The sequence below is a fragment of the Eurytemora carolleeae genome, unplaced genomic scaffold, assembly GCF_000591075.1.
Source record: "Eurytemora carolleeae unplaced genomic scaffold, Eaff_2.0 scaffold2093, whole genome shotgun sequence".
NCBI lineage: Eukaryota > Metazoa > Arthropoda > Copepoda > Calanoida > Temoridae > Eurytemora > Eurytemora carolleeae.
This window is the reverse complement of record NW_019397979.1, coordinates 11972-31257: the sequence shown is the minus strand read 5'-3', so window position 1 is coordinate 31257 and position 19286 is coordinate 11972. Positions and strand designations below refer to the sequence as shown.

Genomic DNA, 19286 nt, shown 5'->3' with positions numbered 1-19286 from the left:
GTACATTAAGCGGAGATCGATAGCGCAAACAGGGCGGATGAACCGATCGGTTTTCCGATCGGTTCAACCGATCGGAAGCGATCGGAAGACTGGCATCGGTAGAAAATAAGAACCAATCTCATGCCTGTAGTTTTAAAACCTCCACTGACGGAACTGTAATTCTCTTCAAAAAGATCAAATCGGTGTTAAAAAAAGACAATTTTTCCTTGCCGGTATTTTTAAAACCACCAACATTAGATGATTAGGGTTTAAAAAAAGATTGAAACGGTGTATAAAAAGAAACTTTGTCTAACCGGTATTTTTAAAACCACCACTAACGTATTTTTTAAATTTTAAATCGGTGGATAAAAATGTGCATTTTTGCACCCTGCGACCAAAAATCCAATAAAATCCTAAAAATATTTTTTTTACATTTATTCGAATCACAGGTTTGTACTATACATATTATAATTTACAAAACAACAATGTACATTGTACAAGAATAATACTGTACATTTCAATTTTTAATCTTGTTGGAAAGAAATATAGATAAAATAAATCAGGGTTTGAATAAAACATTAAATTAAATTAACAAGAAAGTTAATTTAAAAATGCATGAATTAGACTGAAAAACGTGAATCAGCATCAAAAGGTAAAGCAATTAAAAATGCAACAAAATTAGCCCTCCCCCCCTGACCTCCGGCATTTTTCAAGGAAATGTACACTTAGTACACAAAGAAATAAAAAGTTGTTTAATTAAATTCTATCTATTAGATCAGTTTTGGACAATACTTGAAGGGAAGCAAAAAATGAACGGGGATATAGGCTTAATGCGATAAAAAGCACTTTTGATCACTACTAATCTTATTTCTATTTGTTGCAGCTAAAAGGAGAAAATTATAAAAATCGACTAAAACCGAAGAATGTAGTGTCCATACAAATTCAGAAAGATGCAACATTCAACTCGGATCGTAAACAAATCAATTTAATTCCAAACAAATCATTCAGATATTACAAACAATAGTCATCGATTATTTTTCGACGCATGCGTAAATAGTTGATATTTCACAATATTTTGTATTTTTCATGATATGAGAGTTACTTTTGAAAACATTTATTCCTGTTTCGAGGGTTTTTGATAATGAAGACGATATTTTCATATTTTCCAGGAATGTTTGGAAATCCAGCACCAGCAAAAATTATTTTAAAAAAACAAAATCAAAAATATTATGAAATATTAACTATATACAAATGCGTCGAAAAATAATCGATGACTACCGTTTGTAATATCTGAATGATTTGTTTGGAATTAAATTGATTTGTTTACGATCCGAGTTGAATGTTGCATCTTTCTGAATTTGTATGGACGCTGCGTTCTTTGGTATTAGTCGTTTCTAAAAATTTTCTCCTTATAGACGCAACAGATGGAAGTAAGATTAGTAGCGATCAGACGTTTTTTATTCGCATTAAGCCTATACCCCCTTTCATTTTTCGCGAACACTCCCTTTAAATATATTAGACTTCATGAACTATATTCGGCTATGTTGGACTATATTGGACTATATTTTAATTTAAAGGTTTAAAAATATTTTTTTGTTTATATGGATTATTTCAAGAAATTCTAGAATTGTCAGTTTTCAAGTGATTTTACTTTTCGAAATAGATGGAATAGAATTTAATTAAGAAACCTTATGTTTCCATAACACTCTCGTGTGTACACCCACCCATGTATTTCTTGAGAAAAAATCTTAACCCATTCAAGCACTTGTTTAGGAGGTTTATTTAAATTCATAATAGATTGAGGGAGAAAAAACAATACTGCATATAAAAATAGAGTTATGTAGTAAATCAAACATTATCATAAAGCTCATCTATTAAAATATGTGAAAGTATTATTTTCATCTTCCCCATTAGTATGTGAAAGAAACCTCCTATAACACTTGCCTTTAATACAGATGAATATAACCAAATGATGCGGATTCCTGAATCATCGTCGTCCTTCTTGTCATCATCGTCGTCCTTCTTGTCATCAATATCTTCCTTCGCCTTCTTACATCTCATCTCTTTTCTCTTTTCAACCGTGTTAACTCTATCTTTAGCCCTGGAAAAGAATGCAAGATTAATTAAAATTTTGATTTCTCAAGAAGGAAGAAATCAAAAAAGATGCAATTAATGCATGTTTTATAATTGTAGTGTGTACATTGTTTTTTTTTTTTTATAAGCAAATAATATAAAAATAAAACTTACCACCAGAAGAACTGTTTTAGTGCCTTATTAAAGGCAGCTAATTCTCCCAGGGACCAGGGACCAGGGACCCGTCAGTATAGCACCCCTTCATCATGTTCACAAGAGCTGCATGTTGAGACAGAAACTGAAATTTTATTAATTAATTTATTTATTTATTTTAAGAAAATTGCTGCGGTTATTCCTGGCCACAGGCAGTCCCACCTCTCTGCACTTCCCCATATTTATGACTTCAGCTCATATGTGGCTATAAAGTTTAAAAACACCAACATAAAATGTTTGAAATTGATACAACTTATTTTGTTTACACCCATTCAGTGAATAAACCCATTAACTGAACAAACACACATAAAGTGCAGGATGGATAAATTATAAATATATATAGCAACTCCTGATTTTGTAATACAGGGTGTCCCACGAAACATGACAATAGCAAGACGACTTGAAAGTCGTCTTTGATATTTTAATTTTATGATTATTATCTCAAGAAATTTACTTCTAAAATTAGGTTGACAAATAAATGCAGCAAATTACATCAAAAATCAAGACGACATTCAAGTTGTCTTGCATAATGTCATGTTTCGTGCGACACCCTGTATTTTAAATTATCATTTCAAAATTATCATTATTTTCATAATTTTAAGCTCAAAATTACCATGACCCAATAATAAGAACATAAAAACTGTAATGCGCTTGTACCACCTTAATTAATAAGTGAACTTACTGCAAAGTCTAGTCCAGACCAGAATTTAAATCCAGCGATAGCCTGGAGAAACTTGCTCGGGCTGTGGAAGGCTTTCATGTAATTCTGAAGCTGACTGGATCCAGACTAGAATAAATAAGTTAAGTAAATATATGTACTGTTTATTATGTTAAGTGTACAGTGTTTAGTGTAAGTGTACAGTGTTTAGTGTAAGTGTACCTTGTTTAGTGTAAGTGTACCGTGTTTAGTGTAAGTGTACTGTGTTTAGTGTAAGTGTACCTTGTTTAGTGTAAGTTTCAGATCTTCTTTTTCGTTGACTTCAGGGAATTCTATAGCAGATTCTGGAATAATTAAAAATGTGTTACAAGATAAAATGTTAGATGAACAATTTAAAAATTGATAAAGTAATAATAAGTGTAGGGAAAATTAATAAATGATGATGTTAAATTCAAGGATAAAGTATGTCTTCTGAGCTGGGAACTTTAGAATGGTGGAATATCAGGATTAATGCTTAATCATTTGCTAATCTCGATACTAACATAACCTCGAGATTATGTTAAGTCACAGATTTAATATTTAGATCAACAATAATTTAACAAATTTAGAGTTTAAATTCTATTTTTAGGCGTCAACTATACCTATGGACTGAGGTTGGTCAATTTTGGCTAATGCCGCACCAACAGCCACAGTAACATCCTCCCTCAAATCCTGTCTCAACTTCTCCACCACCTTCTCAACCTATTCCCTCACTGCCAACCTCACTTCCTTAAATTAGTAAAACTTAAAACTGTAAAAAAAATTGTAAGATATGCAGATTCACAAATCTGGTTCTTAGGGGAATATTAAAACATTTCCAATATTAGTTTCAGCATCAAAAAAGCGAAAAAAGTTAACAAAAAACCCGTTTAATCAAGAAATGTGCATGACCTGGATCCGCGTGGATCCTTATCAAAATGGAGTAAAGTAACTTAAAGACTTTGTCCAGTTATATTTAACTTTCAAATTCCCGATATTACAATTAATAACAGATTGAAGAAAATTTGTTGTTTTACCTGGGCCTGCCAGTTCAGAAAACTTGAGTAGTCTTCAACTTCATGGGAATCCTGAACTCCAGCTCTGTTTTTCTGATGATGGTAATCCTGAACTCCAGCTCTCATCTGAGGGTAATCCTGAACTCCAGCTCTCATCTGAGGGTAATCCTGAACTCCAGCTCTCATCTGATGGTAATCCTGAATAATTATTAACGATAGTGGATGGTTATGAGCGCTTCAAGAGACGCATTCAAAGGGCTTCCGAGGAAGCTATTTTGCGTAGACTATCTACTCATTTTACCTTTCAACTCTCTGATTTATTAGTCAAATTACAAGCCTTAAAGAAAAAAGCTGAAAGGCGTGACCGTCGGGAGTTAAATAACGTGCGAACTAGGTCCTCCACTACCACTAATGATTCAGAGGACGAGGATGACAATGTTTTTAGTCAGGTTCAAACGTTACCTGAACTAATGTCTATGTTTCATGTATTACACTGCAGGAGTAGGGTATAGTTACTTGAACTAATGTCTATGTACAAGTATCAGATACAAAGAACGGTTACTGAGATGGAATCTAGGTAATAAAACGGATTTCTTTTAGACTACGAGTTTTGGTTTTATTTACCGATTCGCGCTTAACAATCAAATATATGGTTTCCGGGCACACTACCGTACCCAACCTCTCCTTGTATCTTTTTTTTCTTAGAGTTTGCGTTATTGACCATGGAATAGAATGGTTTAAATTTTACGATTACATTCTAAGAGTTCGTGTCATTAACCATCACATAACTCAAGTAATAAGGACTCATTAACTACTCAATAGATCTTCTTAAGTTTGCCAGTATTTGCATTCTTTAAATGATAGAACTTCTGTTGAAACATTAATCCTATATTTATCTAGTTTTCTTTCCGAGTTCGCGTCATTGACCATGGATTAGAGTGGTTTTAACCTCACAAGTTACATTCTATAAGCCGTGTCATTAACCATTTTACAACTCAATTAATGAAAGATTCCTTTAAATGTTCTACAGAATTTCTTAGGTTTGCTAGCATTTGCATTCCTTAAATGATAGACTTTCTGTTGAATTTTGCTCCTTTAATTATGTGTGTATTTCTCCGAGTTGCGTCACAGAATGGAATAGTTTTTTAGCCTTACAGCTACAATTTTAGAATTCGAGACATTAACCTTCACACAACTCGATCAATAAAGAAAAAAAAATTCGATCGGTTTTTTTTTACAGATTTTCTTAGGTTTGCCAGTATTTGCATCCCTTAACCAAGTAAAAAGAAAATTCCTGTAAACCTTATCTTTTGTTGCGCCGCCATTTTCTCTCTGAAATCATGAAAATCTCTTATTTTTCAAGGTTTGCTAGTAATTGCAGATATTGATTAAAAGGGCGTATTTCTAAATTATAGTTATTTTATCTATATCATTCATAACAATTATCTCAGAGCTCGAACCAAGGAACTATCACAATTCAGTATCTTGATCTCAACCTTTATATCTTTGAAGTCTCTTATTTTTCCCAGTCTTGCTAGAATTTGCAAAACAATGAATTTAAGTGTTTTATAGAGGAGACATCTAATTAACAAGGACTTCTTATTCCAATTTATTATGCCTGTCGGCGGGGATCCCACATCGGGATCGCGAACACGATCCATATCTGAATCCGAAGCAGATCGGATTTCGTCCGCGGTCCTGCTATTGGACCCTTGTTTAAGCTCTGAGATACAGAATCAATCTCCAATCTTAGGTCGGAGTCTTACTCTTGAGTTAAGTAGATCAAATCCAAACATTTCCCCCCCAGGTAGTGGATTAATGGAGACACCAATTGGTGTAGGACTAGGTACTCGTCTCCAAACTCGCAACAATCCGCGATTACTATTGCAGCAGGAAAAGGCTGAGAAAATCTGTAAAGATTTAATCAAAGATGTCGAAGTCTGGATAATAGCTTAATTAAATTTTTCAAAATGATTCATTCTTTTTAAATTTTCTTATTTGTCCCCCAAATCGTAATCTAGACCCATTGACGCGGTCTAATTTTGTGTGGGACACCCTGTTTATAAATTTCATTTTATAAATGTTTTATAAAGAATTTAAGGTAATTTCCTAAAGAACGATTTTTGGACCCCCCCCCTTCCACCCTTCCTATAATTTTGTACATGGATCTTAAATGTTAGAATAGGATATAATTGACCAAGTGGCTGCAGCGCCCGGCCCCCTAGTATTTCATAACCGTGGCGCTCGGCCCCTAGTTTTTCCTTGCCACAGCGATCGGCCCATAGAGTGTATTCACCTAACCCTTAATATATTTAGGGGGCGGGGGGTCCTAAAATCGTTCTCTAGGACGGACCGGAATTATTTCAGAATAATAAAAACTTGAGTCCGGTTATAGTATACAATCAGGGATAATATTCAATATCGGAACGAAGATCCAACTGCTGCTCAACCTATCCAACTTGACTCAGAACCAGATAAACCTACATCAGCTCCAGCAAGATCTCCTATATCCAGGTCTCTTGATGATATAATTAGTATAGTTAAAAATTCTCATCAGGGAGAACCTTTTAATTATAAGGACACTAATATCAGAATTAGATCTTTGGAGGATTCCTTAAAATCAATATCCAATTTATGCACAAATATTTCTCAAAAACTTGATATAGTTACTGATAATTCATCCACAAATAGTAACAGGTTGTTGAACCTAGAAAGCAGGGTGGATGAATTAGATCGCAATACTAAATTGTACATTGATGCAAAATTAAATTCAGTTGTTAATCAGATTCCCAAAACTTCCAATGAGCTTACCCACTCCTCGGATTTACGTATTGAAACCCTGAAGAAGGAAGTTAGATCCTTGAAACGTAAACAACTATCTGATGAGCATGCCATCTCCCTCATCTCTGAAACCATCGCCAACGTTAAGGACCAAGTTGACTCAAGCTTAGATGAATCCAGATCTTTCTCCAACAACACCACTCAGTTCTCCAGGACAAGGATAAATAGAGATAACGAGCGTAACTTAATGCATGATTCAATTGAGAGTATAGCCAAATTGATCCGTCAATTAATTGCCGGTAAAGTTTCTATCCATTCCGAATTGAGTATTATTAGAAAAAGTAATGATGATATAAAAAAGGTCACTGCATATATAAAAACTTGTCAAGACTCCCTTATGAAATATGTAACCTTTGATAACTTTGATAATAATCTTGTGTCGTCTGTAAAGGCACTTTTAGACCAAGCAAATGATTGGATTCTACATGTAGAGATTATTTACTCCAATTCTGAAGCCCACGCGGTTAGTAATTCAAAGGGAGATATTTCTAATGCTGGTATCTTCACAGATAATGCCGAAAAAACCGTATATGAATTTCTAGATGAAATTGAGATAGGACTGCTTGGATGGGGTACCTCTAAACAGAGAGCCGCTCAACTCTACAACCGACACCTCTCTGAAGACATCAAATCCAGGACTCTTGATTGTTCAGATAATTTCACTGACATAAAAAGATGGTTAATTAAAGAGTTTGGGAGTCCAAGCCGTATCATTGGGGATGTAATTGCTGATCTGAGGTCCAAATCTAAGCCCATTATTGAGGATGTTAAATCTAGGTATAATTTTTACTCCCATCTTGGAAAAGCTATAGCCAGATTAGACAAGTTGATCAGAGTCCCTTCGATTGATATTAATGATCTGGAGTCCGCTTTATATTCTAGAAGTACCTTGAATGATCTTATTAATATCCTTCCCACTAATGACCTTAATCAATTGAGAAGACAGATGGTCAAAAGAAAATTAGATTGGAAAAACCCTACTGGAATTGTGTATTTTGCATTTCTGAAAGAATTTATAGATACAGAGTGGGATTTATTAGGTCCGTATAAGGATATTGGGAATAATACTAAGTTGAAATCCATTCATTTTACTGATTCCTCTCTGCAAAGCACTTTCAATGTCAATATTCCCCCACCTTCATTGCCTAAAGTTAGGAAACCTTGGTACCAACCTGGTTTAAGATTCCCTTGCCCCCTCAAACGACACAATCATGAGATGAGTGATTGCAAGGAGTTCTTAGCTATGCATCCCAAAGACAGATGGGAGGAGTTAGACAGGTTCAAGATTTGTCTCACATGTCTCCGACCCGGTGACGTCTGCCCAACTAGACCCTGCACTCACTACACTTCAGTACCTGAGAACCTCATCTGCCAACCCTGCGGTGTACAAGCCGAATCAAGAACCCCACCATTAAGTCCTCTCAACATTCTGTTGTGCCGCAAGAAAGCTCATGCGTCATCCCGTGCTCCACCTGATCAGATCCATCAGCAGTTCTCCAAGTACTTCGGCTGCTCAGAACTCATACCTCAGGATATTCATATACAATTTTCAGTTAATTTTATGTATCAGGCTTACTCATTGAATAATGCAGAGCATTTAACTCAGCAGAAGCTCGATTTAATTGACCCCCCCCCCCCTGTAATACATTCTCAGACTGGAGAAAAAATTACAGATGCAAACATTAAGATTATTCCCGAGATAACTGAGCATGCTATGTATTTAATGCAAACTTTAAAAATCGGAAATAGCGAGGTTTTAGCATTTTTTGACAGTGGTGCAAATGTTAATCTAATTGACGGGGATTTAGCCAGCCGTGAAAATCTTTTATGCATCTCAGAAAAACCTAGCGCGTTGTCGGTGGTGGGAGGAAGCCAAATTAAAACCGAATACGGCCAATATAAATTCAGTCTAGGACCAACCCCTGAGAATGAATTTCATACTTTAACTTGCCTAGGTATGGATTCCGTCACAAGTAATTTTGCAAAGTATAATCTCGCTGAAATAACCCAAGAATTCAGGTCTAAAGCTAGTAAAATTGATAGAAATTCCCCCCTCCCTTCATATGCTGCAGGTTCAACTGTCAAATTATTAATTGGAATTAAAAATAATAAGCTTGATCCCACTCTTATTGAAATCCTACCGTCAGGTATAGGAGTGTACAAGTCCCCTTTTGTTGATATTTTTGGCTCTAATATTATCTTTGCTGGACCGCATGCTGCATTCACCAGGGGAAATGAGCACCTGGAGTCCCACCTCAGCCAAACCATCTTCAAATTAAGAGCACTAACTGAAGAACACATTCAACCTTCAACAATCCTTCCTATCAGAATAACTGCAAGCAAGACTGAGAGCATTCACTTCTACTCAACTCCTCTCTCGGACCAGGATATTATGGAAGCTGGTGGATACATTGAACCTGAAGAAAGACTAGAGAGCCGGATTGAACAACTTATTTTGGATCGTAAAACTCCAGGTAGACAATGGAACCAGTGCAGTATTCATGCAGCAAGGATTCCGATCTCTAAGATTCGAGAATTGGTGGATCAAGATGACGTTGAACAATTAGTAACCTACAGGTGTGAACAATGCTCGAAGTGTGAGGAATGCAAAAGAACTCCAAGGATAACGGCAATATCCCTACAAGAAGCACGTGAACAGAAGATAATTGAAGACAGTGTTAAAATTGATTTTGCAAATAAGAGAGTTGAAGTTATTCTTCCATTTCTCAAGAACCCAAACACGTTCCTAGCTGATAAACATCAAGGTTCAAGCAACAGGAAACAAGCAAGGAGAATATACATGTCCCAATGCAAGAAGAGTGATTTAGACAAGGCTGGTACAAGACTGACTCATGCAGATCTTATTGATCGAGGTTTTATGGTTAAGTTAGTGGATATGCCCACAGACTGCCAAAAACTTGTGAGTGATTCTCCATTCAACCATTATTATCCTTGGTTTATTGTCTCCAAGGATGACTCCATCAGCACGCCGAGGAGAATTGTAGTTGATCCCTCCTGCACAGGCCTGAATCAAATACTTCCTAAAGGTGAAAACAGGATTGGAACTATCCCAGATATCATCATCAGAAATCGAACAAAACCTATAGGATGGGCATCAGATATCAGTAAAATGTACAACCAGCTCCGATTAGACAGATCAGCTTATCCTTTCTCCCTCTTTCTGTATCATGATTCTCTCAGCACAAGCATTGAGCCAGACACGTACGTAATGGTCAGAGCCTGGTATGGAGTAGTACAGACCGGACAACAAGCAGGTTATGCACTGGATCATCTCGCTGAATTAGGAAAGCTCGAGTTTCCATTGGCTCCTGATTGTATAGCTAGAGACCGATACGTTGATGACATTCTGCCCGGAGCTGATTCTATCCAAGAGGTCGAGGAACAAATTTCCCAAGTGAGGCAATTATTATCCAGAGCTGGTTTCTCTTTGAAATATGTAATCAAGACTGGTGAGACTCCTGATGAAACTTCCAGTTCAGATGGGTCAACAATCAAGATGCTCGGTTACAAATGGAATACCTGCGAAGATTCTCTTCATCCTGGAATTTCAGAACTAAACGTAAACAAAAAAATACGCGGAGTACAACAACCCAATTCCAACCCTGTTGAAACTGAATCAGATGCTGAAATTATTCTCAGATCTGCCTCTCTAACCCGACGTATTGTCATCTCTAAAATTGCTGAGTTTTTTGATCCTGTTGGTTTGTGGGAGCCTTTGAAGCTACAGCTCAAATTGCATTCAGCTAGATTAAATAGTCTCCCATGGGACCAGAAACTATCTTCAGAGGAGGAAAAGTTCTGGAAAATCAAATTGATCCAATTTGTAAGATTTAAAGAGTTGTCTGCACCTAGGTGTACTACCCCCCCAGATTCAAAGTCCTTCTCAGGCATCAGGTTGATCTGTTTGAGTGATGCAGCTGCTTCAGCTGGGGGTGCAGTGGTGTATGCTGGCAGAAAGCTTCAGGATGGCTCCTGGTCTTGCAGTCTATTGTCATCCAGATCACGCTTAATGAGTGCAACTATACCAAGGAATGAATTGTCTGCAATCCTTATGATGGCTGAATTGGCATTTATTGTAAAAAAGTCCCTGGGATCCAGAATAGACAGGATTATCTATTTAACAGATTCCACCATCGCTATGAGCTGGATGAAGAACACCAACATAAAACTGCGTGCTTACACATTTGCAAGAGTCGAGGCATCACGAAGATTGATCCAGATGACCACAGGAGAGGATCATATTCCACTATTCCACATTGATGGTTCCAGAAACATTGCCGATCTCCTGACTAAACCTCATGAAATCTCTATCGAAGATCTTTCAACAGGTTCCCTATGGCAGACGGGGCATTCCTGGATGCATCTGGATGAAACTCAGATGAACCTGAATAAGTATGAAGACCTCAAGATCGATAATCAGTCTGGCTCTGAGATTATCACTGAGTGTTTTTCTGAACCATTCATACCTGACAATCAAGAAGGAAAGTACAGCACACATGGGGTGATCCTGCAGCATTTTCTCAGCAAGTGTTTTGATGAAGTTCCTGATCCGGACTTAGATCTGGACATAGAGGACTATCAAGACTCATCACATTCTCAGGAAAATGATTCAGGAAATTTTGTCCATACTATCAAAAATAACCCTTTCTCCTCCCCCCCCCCCCCCATTGATATGATAAGATATGGTTGGGAAAAGGGACTATCAGTCTTGAATAATGTTTTTTGGTTTTGTCAAATTTGTTTACATAGACTGCAAAAGTGCAAGATCGCTACCCTCACTTGCCCTATATGCAAAGGAAAAATTGATTCAAGGGATAATAGAGATCTTTCAAAAATGGCTTTATACAGACATGAAACTTTATTGATAAAAAATATTATCCAAAAACATCGGTTGACAAAATACTTTGAGCAAGATGGTATCTTAAAATTCCAGGGGAGATTTTCCAGGGATAATCCAGTAAAGTTCATAAACCTTGATAATATTCCATTTTTGGATTCTAACTTAATCACCGATCCTATCCCAGTTGTAAGAGGAAACTCACCCTTGTTGTACTCCTACATCATTGAGATTCACTGCAATCGAGTTCCCCATGCAGGAGTTGAATCCACTGTCAGAGAAGTTCTCAAGGAGATGATCCCAATACAAGGACTTAGAAATTTAATTAAAAAAATTAAATCCGATTGTTTAAAATGTCGTTTGTTAGAGAGAAAGGCAATTGAGCTTCAAATGTCCCAGCACCCTAGTTCAAGGACTATAATTGCCCCCCCCTTTTTTCACATGATGATTGACATTGCATTTGGTTTTAAAGGCCAAACGTTCAAGAAATCCAGAACGACCTTAAAATTCTATGCTCTTGTTGGAGTTTGTATTTTAACCGGCGCTACTAGTATTTTATTATTAGAAGGATTACAGACTCAAGACGTAATATTAGCTCTGGAGAGGCATTCCAGTCGTCATGGGGTCCCATCTGAAGTTTTCGTTGATAATGGAAACCAATTGATGGCATTGAAGGACGCTGAATTTTCAATCAGGGACATCGATGCAGAATTGTACAGATCTATGGGAATCCGGGTCCACGATTCTACAGCAAAGAGTCATGAGGAAAGAGGACGGGTAGAACGAAAGATCAGATCAATTAGAGAGTTATTGGAGAGAACCGGGGTCAAATCTACACATCCTATGACCAGTATCCAGTGGGAAACAACCTTTGCAAAGGTTGCATCAGCTCTGAATGACCTTCCTTTGGCCCATGGGGACACCTCACACACAAATAATCTAGGATTTGAAATATTAACCCCTAATCGTTTACTTATTGGCAGGAATAATTTTCGTTCTTTAGAAGGCGTTGGTATTGATCTAATTAATTCTCAGATTCCGACAGAAATATTGGATAGAAATAAGGAAATTACTGCATTCTGGTATCAAGAGTTTCTTGACAACATACATATGTTGATGCTTAAACCATCCAAGTTTTTAGTTAGTTCGGATCCTCCTACTGAACATAGCATAGTTTTATTCACTCTTTTGGATGGATTATATTCAAAAGAGCAAATTGTTTGGAAACTTGGAAAGGTAATTGAAGTAGATAGCAGACGGGTAAAAATCAGTTATATATCTAGGATTCCAAAGATTGGAAGTCCTATCAAATCTGAAGTTTACAGAAATTTTCGAGAGATTAGTCTAATTTACTCAGTTGATGATATTTTTATCAATACTAGAGAGCATTTTTGTAATGCTAGTAGGGATTATGATATTCCCCTTAAAGATACCGGCCTAAAACCTTAGATAAAATGGAGGAGGGCTTGGTTGGGATGAAAACTCCAGAATTTGAGTCTGAATTCCCAACTCCTTCTCCATACTTGTCAAGAACTTTCAGTTTTAAGACCCCCCCCCCCCTATTCATATCTTTTATCTACGTATAATCACCTTATCCAAGTTTCCGATGTACATTTTGTATAATACCTCCAGTATTAATTATTCTTTGTCTAGAATACCCACTGAGCAAGATATCAAGAGGAGGATGCAGTTACCAATCAAGTACACAAGTACCGGAGACCTGAGGATCATAGCAGAGCAGATAATGACTCGGGCAAGATCTGCTCCAGCAGTAGAGAAGGACTCCATTCTTGTACCCAGGACAAATATAAACATGTGGGGAAAAAATCGTCCTTATTCCAAAGCAAATTTAATGAATAAATTCTGCGGATATGAGCCAGTTATCAACAGGGGGAGAGATGAGAGATGCATGTCAGATTATCTTCAAGTCTCTGAGAGAGGTGGTATGCAGAACCCTCAATTGGAGACTCTTCATAATCTACTCCCAGCTGGTGCTCCACTATTAGATTTCCTCAGCTGCACCATGGAAAGACCTGATGATTGGAACCTACCAGGTAGAGCAGAGGTTGATTTCTGGTCCTACAATAGAGGTATAACCAAGGAGATTCTAAATCAAGTTGAGGTTCGGGAGATCGTTGTAGGTTTGTCCACAGATGAAGAAATTGAGGAGATCACATCTTGGTTTTGGGATAAATATGCCATTGACCAGAAGATCCTCCCAACCAATGTTGTGAGCATGGACGTGGAAGAAATCAAAGTTACCTTATATGATACTCTCCGCATTGCAGGACGGATACCTTTCAAGAAAGGACAATTGATGTCAAGGAAGGAAGAACCACAGATCCATGGACAGCCTGAGGATAGATTGCAGCAGTTACCTGTAAAAGTGATGATTGGTAATGGTCTTAACCACGCCCTTATGGTTAGCCTGGATTTGTTCCGGGATTCCAAAGGGCGTTATGTATTAAATAAGATTAAAGCTCCGGATTCAGTTATTAAGTTTTTCTCCCTACTACCTATCTGTACTGGAGTGGCCGTTAAACATGATGTTGAAGGAGTACTCAAGTTCTACAGCCTGATTACTGATCTAGACGTCACAATGAAGGGTTTTATTGAAGTTTCTTCTATTGCTCTAGTAGCTGGGTATGCACTGCAGGCAAGAAATATGAATGCTCTAGCCATGCAAGTTCTTGGTATAGTGATGAATAAAATGTGTTCGACCGCGGATAATCTCTGGGGACTTAGATGGTCTGATATACCTGACTCCCTGAAGGTTTACGCAATCGGTGACTTAAAGGTTGGTCATCTTGCATATTCAATCATTTCTTCCATCATCATGAGGGATTATATTCCGGATCCTGAGATATTCATGTTTTACACAGGCAAGTTTGACCAATGGCTGACTGCAAACTGGTTTTTAAACCTTCTGGCTACCACCCTGGAGGGTACTGAGATTCATGATAAGTCCTTCAAATATGCAGTCTCCAGGTCAGATCTAGTCAAGTGTTTGAGGTTTAGATATTCTGAAGATTCAGCTCTCATGGACGAATCCCCTATCAGAGTTCTCATGTGGGACAAGACTCGTGGAGAATGGCCATCCCTAACGAAAGGAGGTTGTAGGTATCTCCACCAATGCAGATCATGGTTTGTTGAGATGGCAAGAATCTGGACCAGACAAGGTTTGAGATGGGATGATGGTATAAAGATGCCATCAGTGACCGGGGAGATTATGCATCACGCCACGTTTAAAATATCACCTGTTCAGATTGCTAATTGCAACTTCAGGGATGCAACTCACCACTCTTCTGGCCTGAACAGACCCGGATCCTTGAAGGTAAAGAAGCTGGAGTTGGATCCATCAACAGTGAAGAGCTTTTCTACAGGCAAACACTGTAAGAAGGTGAACCGTGAGCAAGTTCCTGTGATACTGGAATGGGCCAGAGAAAATCCTACTCTGATTGCTGGATTTTTGAGAAGGATGGGCTCCGATATACAGTTCCAGAAGTTTTACCGGCACCTGTACGATCCGTTGAGACACTGCTACAGAAGGATATTTAACTGTGAGGCGCTTACAGTCATCTTCATGGAAGGCGTGCTGCTCAAAACCTTGAGGTATAAACACAAGGAGGAGGTGGATGTCACTGCAAGGTTGGTTGAGGAGCTGAGAGTTCGCCGGAATCGGATATCCTACTTAGAAGAAATGATTGAGATGAACGATGATAGCCTAAGAGCAAGATGGTCTGAAGATCTCCCATCTCTTCCTGATTGGGTGATTGCGAGACAGAAAAAGGTGAAAGCCCAGAAGAGACCCTGTCCTAGCTCCAACCCGGAGCAAGTGTTAAAGAAAGTGAAACTCTCCGCAGATCCTCCTCAGGAAGTTGAGACTCTGGAGCCTGAACAGGTTCACGTGGAGTCTCAGTCCGAGGAGGATGAAGAGGTAGTTGTAGAAATAGATGAGGGCGAGGTAGAAGATGATGCTCCTATAATTCCTGAGATTAGGAGCCAGCCAACAGTCCAGGATGAGCTAGATGTTTCTGCTCCCATGAAGAACAAGTGCATTTCTCTCAAAAAGAAGGGGAAGAAAAAGAAGAAGGGTTCGTCCTCAAAAACCCTCACCTATGATGAGATGATCGAGTATCAGAGGGTTTCAGTTTTCTCTGATGATGATTTCACACTGGAGACAGATTTTAAGGAAACCTTCTAAAGTATTTTTTAGATTCAATGCTCAGCTGTCTTTATATATTTATATACAGTTCCTAATAATGTTTTGTACTTTTTTTTAATTTTTCGCCAAGCAGAATTTAATTATAGATTGCGGTTGCATTTTTTGTGCATCCATATTTTTCATATATATATTAATAAAGTTAAATCAATCCGAGATTAAAACTATAAATTGCGGCTGTGATTCTCCTGCCATATGTAATATGATCTCCTTAGTCTCAATAACAATTATTGTAAGTACAGTGGTACAAGATTAAAAATTTTCTGGATCCTATTGTTTTTGTTATATGTTTTGAAAATCGTATCCTAATAAATGTTGAAATTGTTATTAAATATGTTCAATTCCTCAAACAAAAACAATTTTTTGGGTAAAACTCCTTATTATTTGCACTTAGGTCTTTCGATTATGTTTCGAAATATTTCCCCCGCGGGAGTGTTACGCGTACTTTTAAGGGTTTTCGAAAATAAACGAAAGTTACTCTTTTTTAGAAGGACTCACTGTATCTATCCTGTTGTAACTCTCCTATTGGTTGGAAATAGTTCCACCATGAGAGCGAGTCTGCTATTGGTCAGTTGGGACCGAGATTTACCTGAGAAACAAAGCCCGACTCATTCAGTATATAGAGCTCGAGCTGTCAACAATAGTAATTCAGTTCTAAGATCGAGTCGTTTCTCAGGTTTATCTTTTCAGATTCTTGTAATGGCTTGAACGGATTAGTTTCCTTTTTATTTTGTTCCATCTATCAGGAGCCAGCATATGTAAGTATGACGACCTTCTATTGAGTATATTTTTCGAATTTCCCGGTTGCGCAGTAAAAGGAGTATGCCCCGTAATATTTTATAAACCACGTTAGAGTCTGAGACGTTTTGGGATCCTCAGTTTGATTATTTATAGTTAGTTAGTTTTGTCAAAGTTTAACCCTTATATTATTTTTATTATGCAGATTTGATCTACAGAAACGTGTTTCCAGACAGCAAAGAATGGTTTAAACTTTTATATGGTTGCATACTTCAAGTCTGGACGCGGGATACAAAGAACGGTTACTGAGATGGAATCTAGGTAATAAAACGGATTTCTTTTAGACTACGAGTTTTGGTTTTATTTACCGATTCGCGCTTAACAGCCCTGTATAATTATAATTAATTTCCAAATCATTAAATTTCAAAACTTTGCGTGAGGCCAAAACCACTTCTCTTTATTTTTCAGAGTATAATTAGCTTGGTATATCCCTAAAAATATTTTTACATATATATATAACAGAAAACTTGTTAAGTTAACTTAAAATACATTGTGATGGCATGTACGTGCTCCTCCTTTGAAAGATGGTTAAAAACTGGCCATGACAGGACAAAAAGAGCGCGATTGACTGCGGGCCCTCCTTTTTTTCATCCTTTATAATTTCACATCGGATGAAGCTGTTTGTCTTTTCAACCTCAAAACTCATCAAACGGACTGATAAATTAGTTTTGATCCGACAACGGAGTCATGCTCCGACTCGAAGACAATTGCGGACTAAAAAAAGACGGCTTTTTATCATCCGATGACGGAGCTCCACAAAAAGACATTTTCGGATGAAAAAAAGAATTCCGACATCTGTAGAAAACAAGAAAACGGTGGAAAGTAAAAATTATTTTCTAGCTGGGAATTAACAATTTTTGGACCCCCTAAGGCCCACACACCTCCTATCAATTTTGTAAATGACCAAATTTGTATTTATTTATCATTATTTAGGGTTAAGTTAGGTTAATACACTTTCTGGGTTGATAAGATCCATGTCCAAAACTGATAGGAGGGTCCAAAAATTGGTTTCTAGGAATATACCAAGGATTGGTCCCAGGTTTTGTGTGGGAAGCATCCTAAAAGACAAATCTTTTCAAATATGACATACCTGAAAGTCCAAAGACAATGTTTACATGTGAGATCCGTCTGATAAATTTGTCGCCTGTTACTTTTTTCTCCATAGAAAGAGGTATGAAACGATCTGTCACTTGGAATTTTTAACTGAAAACATCCAATATTTTGAAAATTCACTGAAATATTAATTCTCCCCTGGCCCTAAGTTCAAACATGATTGTTTGTTTTTTAAATTTAAAATTTGACAATAATACAATTACAATTGATTGCACTTTACTCGTCTTTAAATGCAATGTCGTCTTTATTATGGACTTGGCGTTATTTTCCCCTTAAGATTGTAATAATCTCAAAAATGTAGACACCTACCTATTTTTAAAAATTAAATGTTTAAAATTTACGTTGTATTTATATAAAAGATATAAATATTATTCTTGCAAATGACAGCAGAGAAAAAATGAACTAGTAGACTTGCATTGAACAGATACAAACTGAACGGTTCAGGTATAACTGAAGAAACTTTTCGTTTGTCAGGTTGAACTTAATCTGTTACACCCCCCCCCCATCCCATGGTATTGGTTGAACGGTCAATGTGTACCTGGATCTAATCTGCCCATAAACCACATAGCTGCATGTTCATTTCAATGTGTACCTGCACATAAACCATATAGCTGCAGGTTTATTCCTTTAAATGAGAGGGGGGGGGGCTTCAGGAGTTGAGATGAAAAGAAAAAAACACAACTGGAGTTGAGAAATCTAAAACATGTTTTGATTTTAAAATCGCCAAACTTGGTCTTTTGTTATAAAATCTGTGTTTTTGACTTTNTTAAATAAAGTCCTCTTACCTTAGTAAAGTCTACTAATAGCTTCTATATTAATGGTCAATGTGTACCTGCACATAAACCATATATAGCTGCAGGTTTATTTCTTTAAATGAGAGGGGGGAGGGCCTTCAGGAGTTGAGAAATCTAAAACTTGATTTTTCAATTCTCAAAACCTCCTTGATATAACTTTGTTGTTCTTCACTTTTATCTCCCATGAAAAGATAAAAAAGGCATGGTTTTAATTTTGAAGATGCATGTCACATGTAAATTGTCAATTTATAAAATCTAAAGAACCTACCAAAAATTGACAATTTTTGCTTTCAACTTGACATTTTTGACTTTTTTATTAATTGTTTTTTTGAATAAAACACAGCTCTGGAGTAAAAATGTTGACTTTTATGACATCGTTTGGAGCCATATCTCTTGCTTTTGGGTTAAAATATAGATTTAAACACCGAAATTTGAGCAACCAATCATCTGACGGCAGAATTACTGTTATTCACAGAAAGCCCTTAGAGTACTCTACAACTTTGCTGTTTTAATCTCCCATGAAAAGAAAAAGAACGGCATCGTTTTTTTCAATTTTTTTTTTGAATAATACTCAGCTGGAGTTGAGAAATCTAAACATGTTTTGATTTTAAAATTGGTCAAAAGCGCAACAAGTAACAGCCTCCGACCTCTAAAACTGTAGGAGGACGCTGTGTTAGAGATAGAAGTCTAAAACTTTTTGCAG

General features: G+C 37.1%; 1 protein-coding gene and 1 long non-coding RNA gene across 3 annotated transcripts; one reads left to right on the top strand and one right to left on the bottom strand.

Annotated features, from left to right (window-relative positions):
- Positions 1–3221: 3221 nt before the first annotated feature.
- Positions 3222–4154, bottom strand: LOC111716508 (uncharacterized). The gene is made up of 3 exons (XR_002768513.1): positions 3979–4154; positions 3565–3691; positions 3222–3267 (listed from the first exon to the last, which is right to left on the bottom strand). It is a non-coding gene; the product is annotated as an uncharacterized LOC111716508 (long non-coding RNA).
- Positions 4155–4507: 353 nt separating this feature from the next.
- On the top strand, positions 4508–17515 carry LOC111716506 (uncharacterized). Of its 2 annotated transcripts, none has more exons than XM_023491985.1 (2): positions 4508–4534; positions 13310–17515. In XM_023491985.1, exons 1-2 carry the CDS (start codon positions 4524–4526, stop codon positions 15858–15860), a joined length of 2562 nt encoding a protein of 853 aa, XP_023347753.1. In that variant the 5' UTR covers positions 4508–4523; the 3' UTR covers positions 15861–17515. The 2 variants fall into 2 exon arrangements, 1 of the variants encoding a protein (XP_023347753.1); XR_002768512.1 differs by lacking the exon at positions 4508–4534 and having other exon boundaries at positions 13102–16636; positions 16822–17515.
- The last annotated feature ends 1771 nt before the right edge of the window (positions 17516–19286 follow it).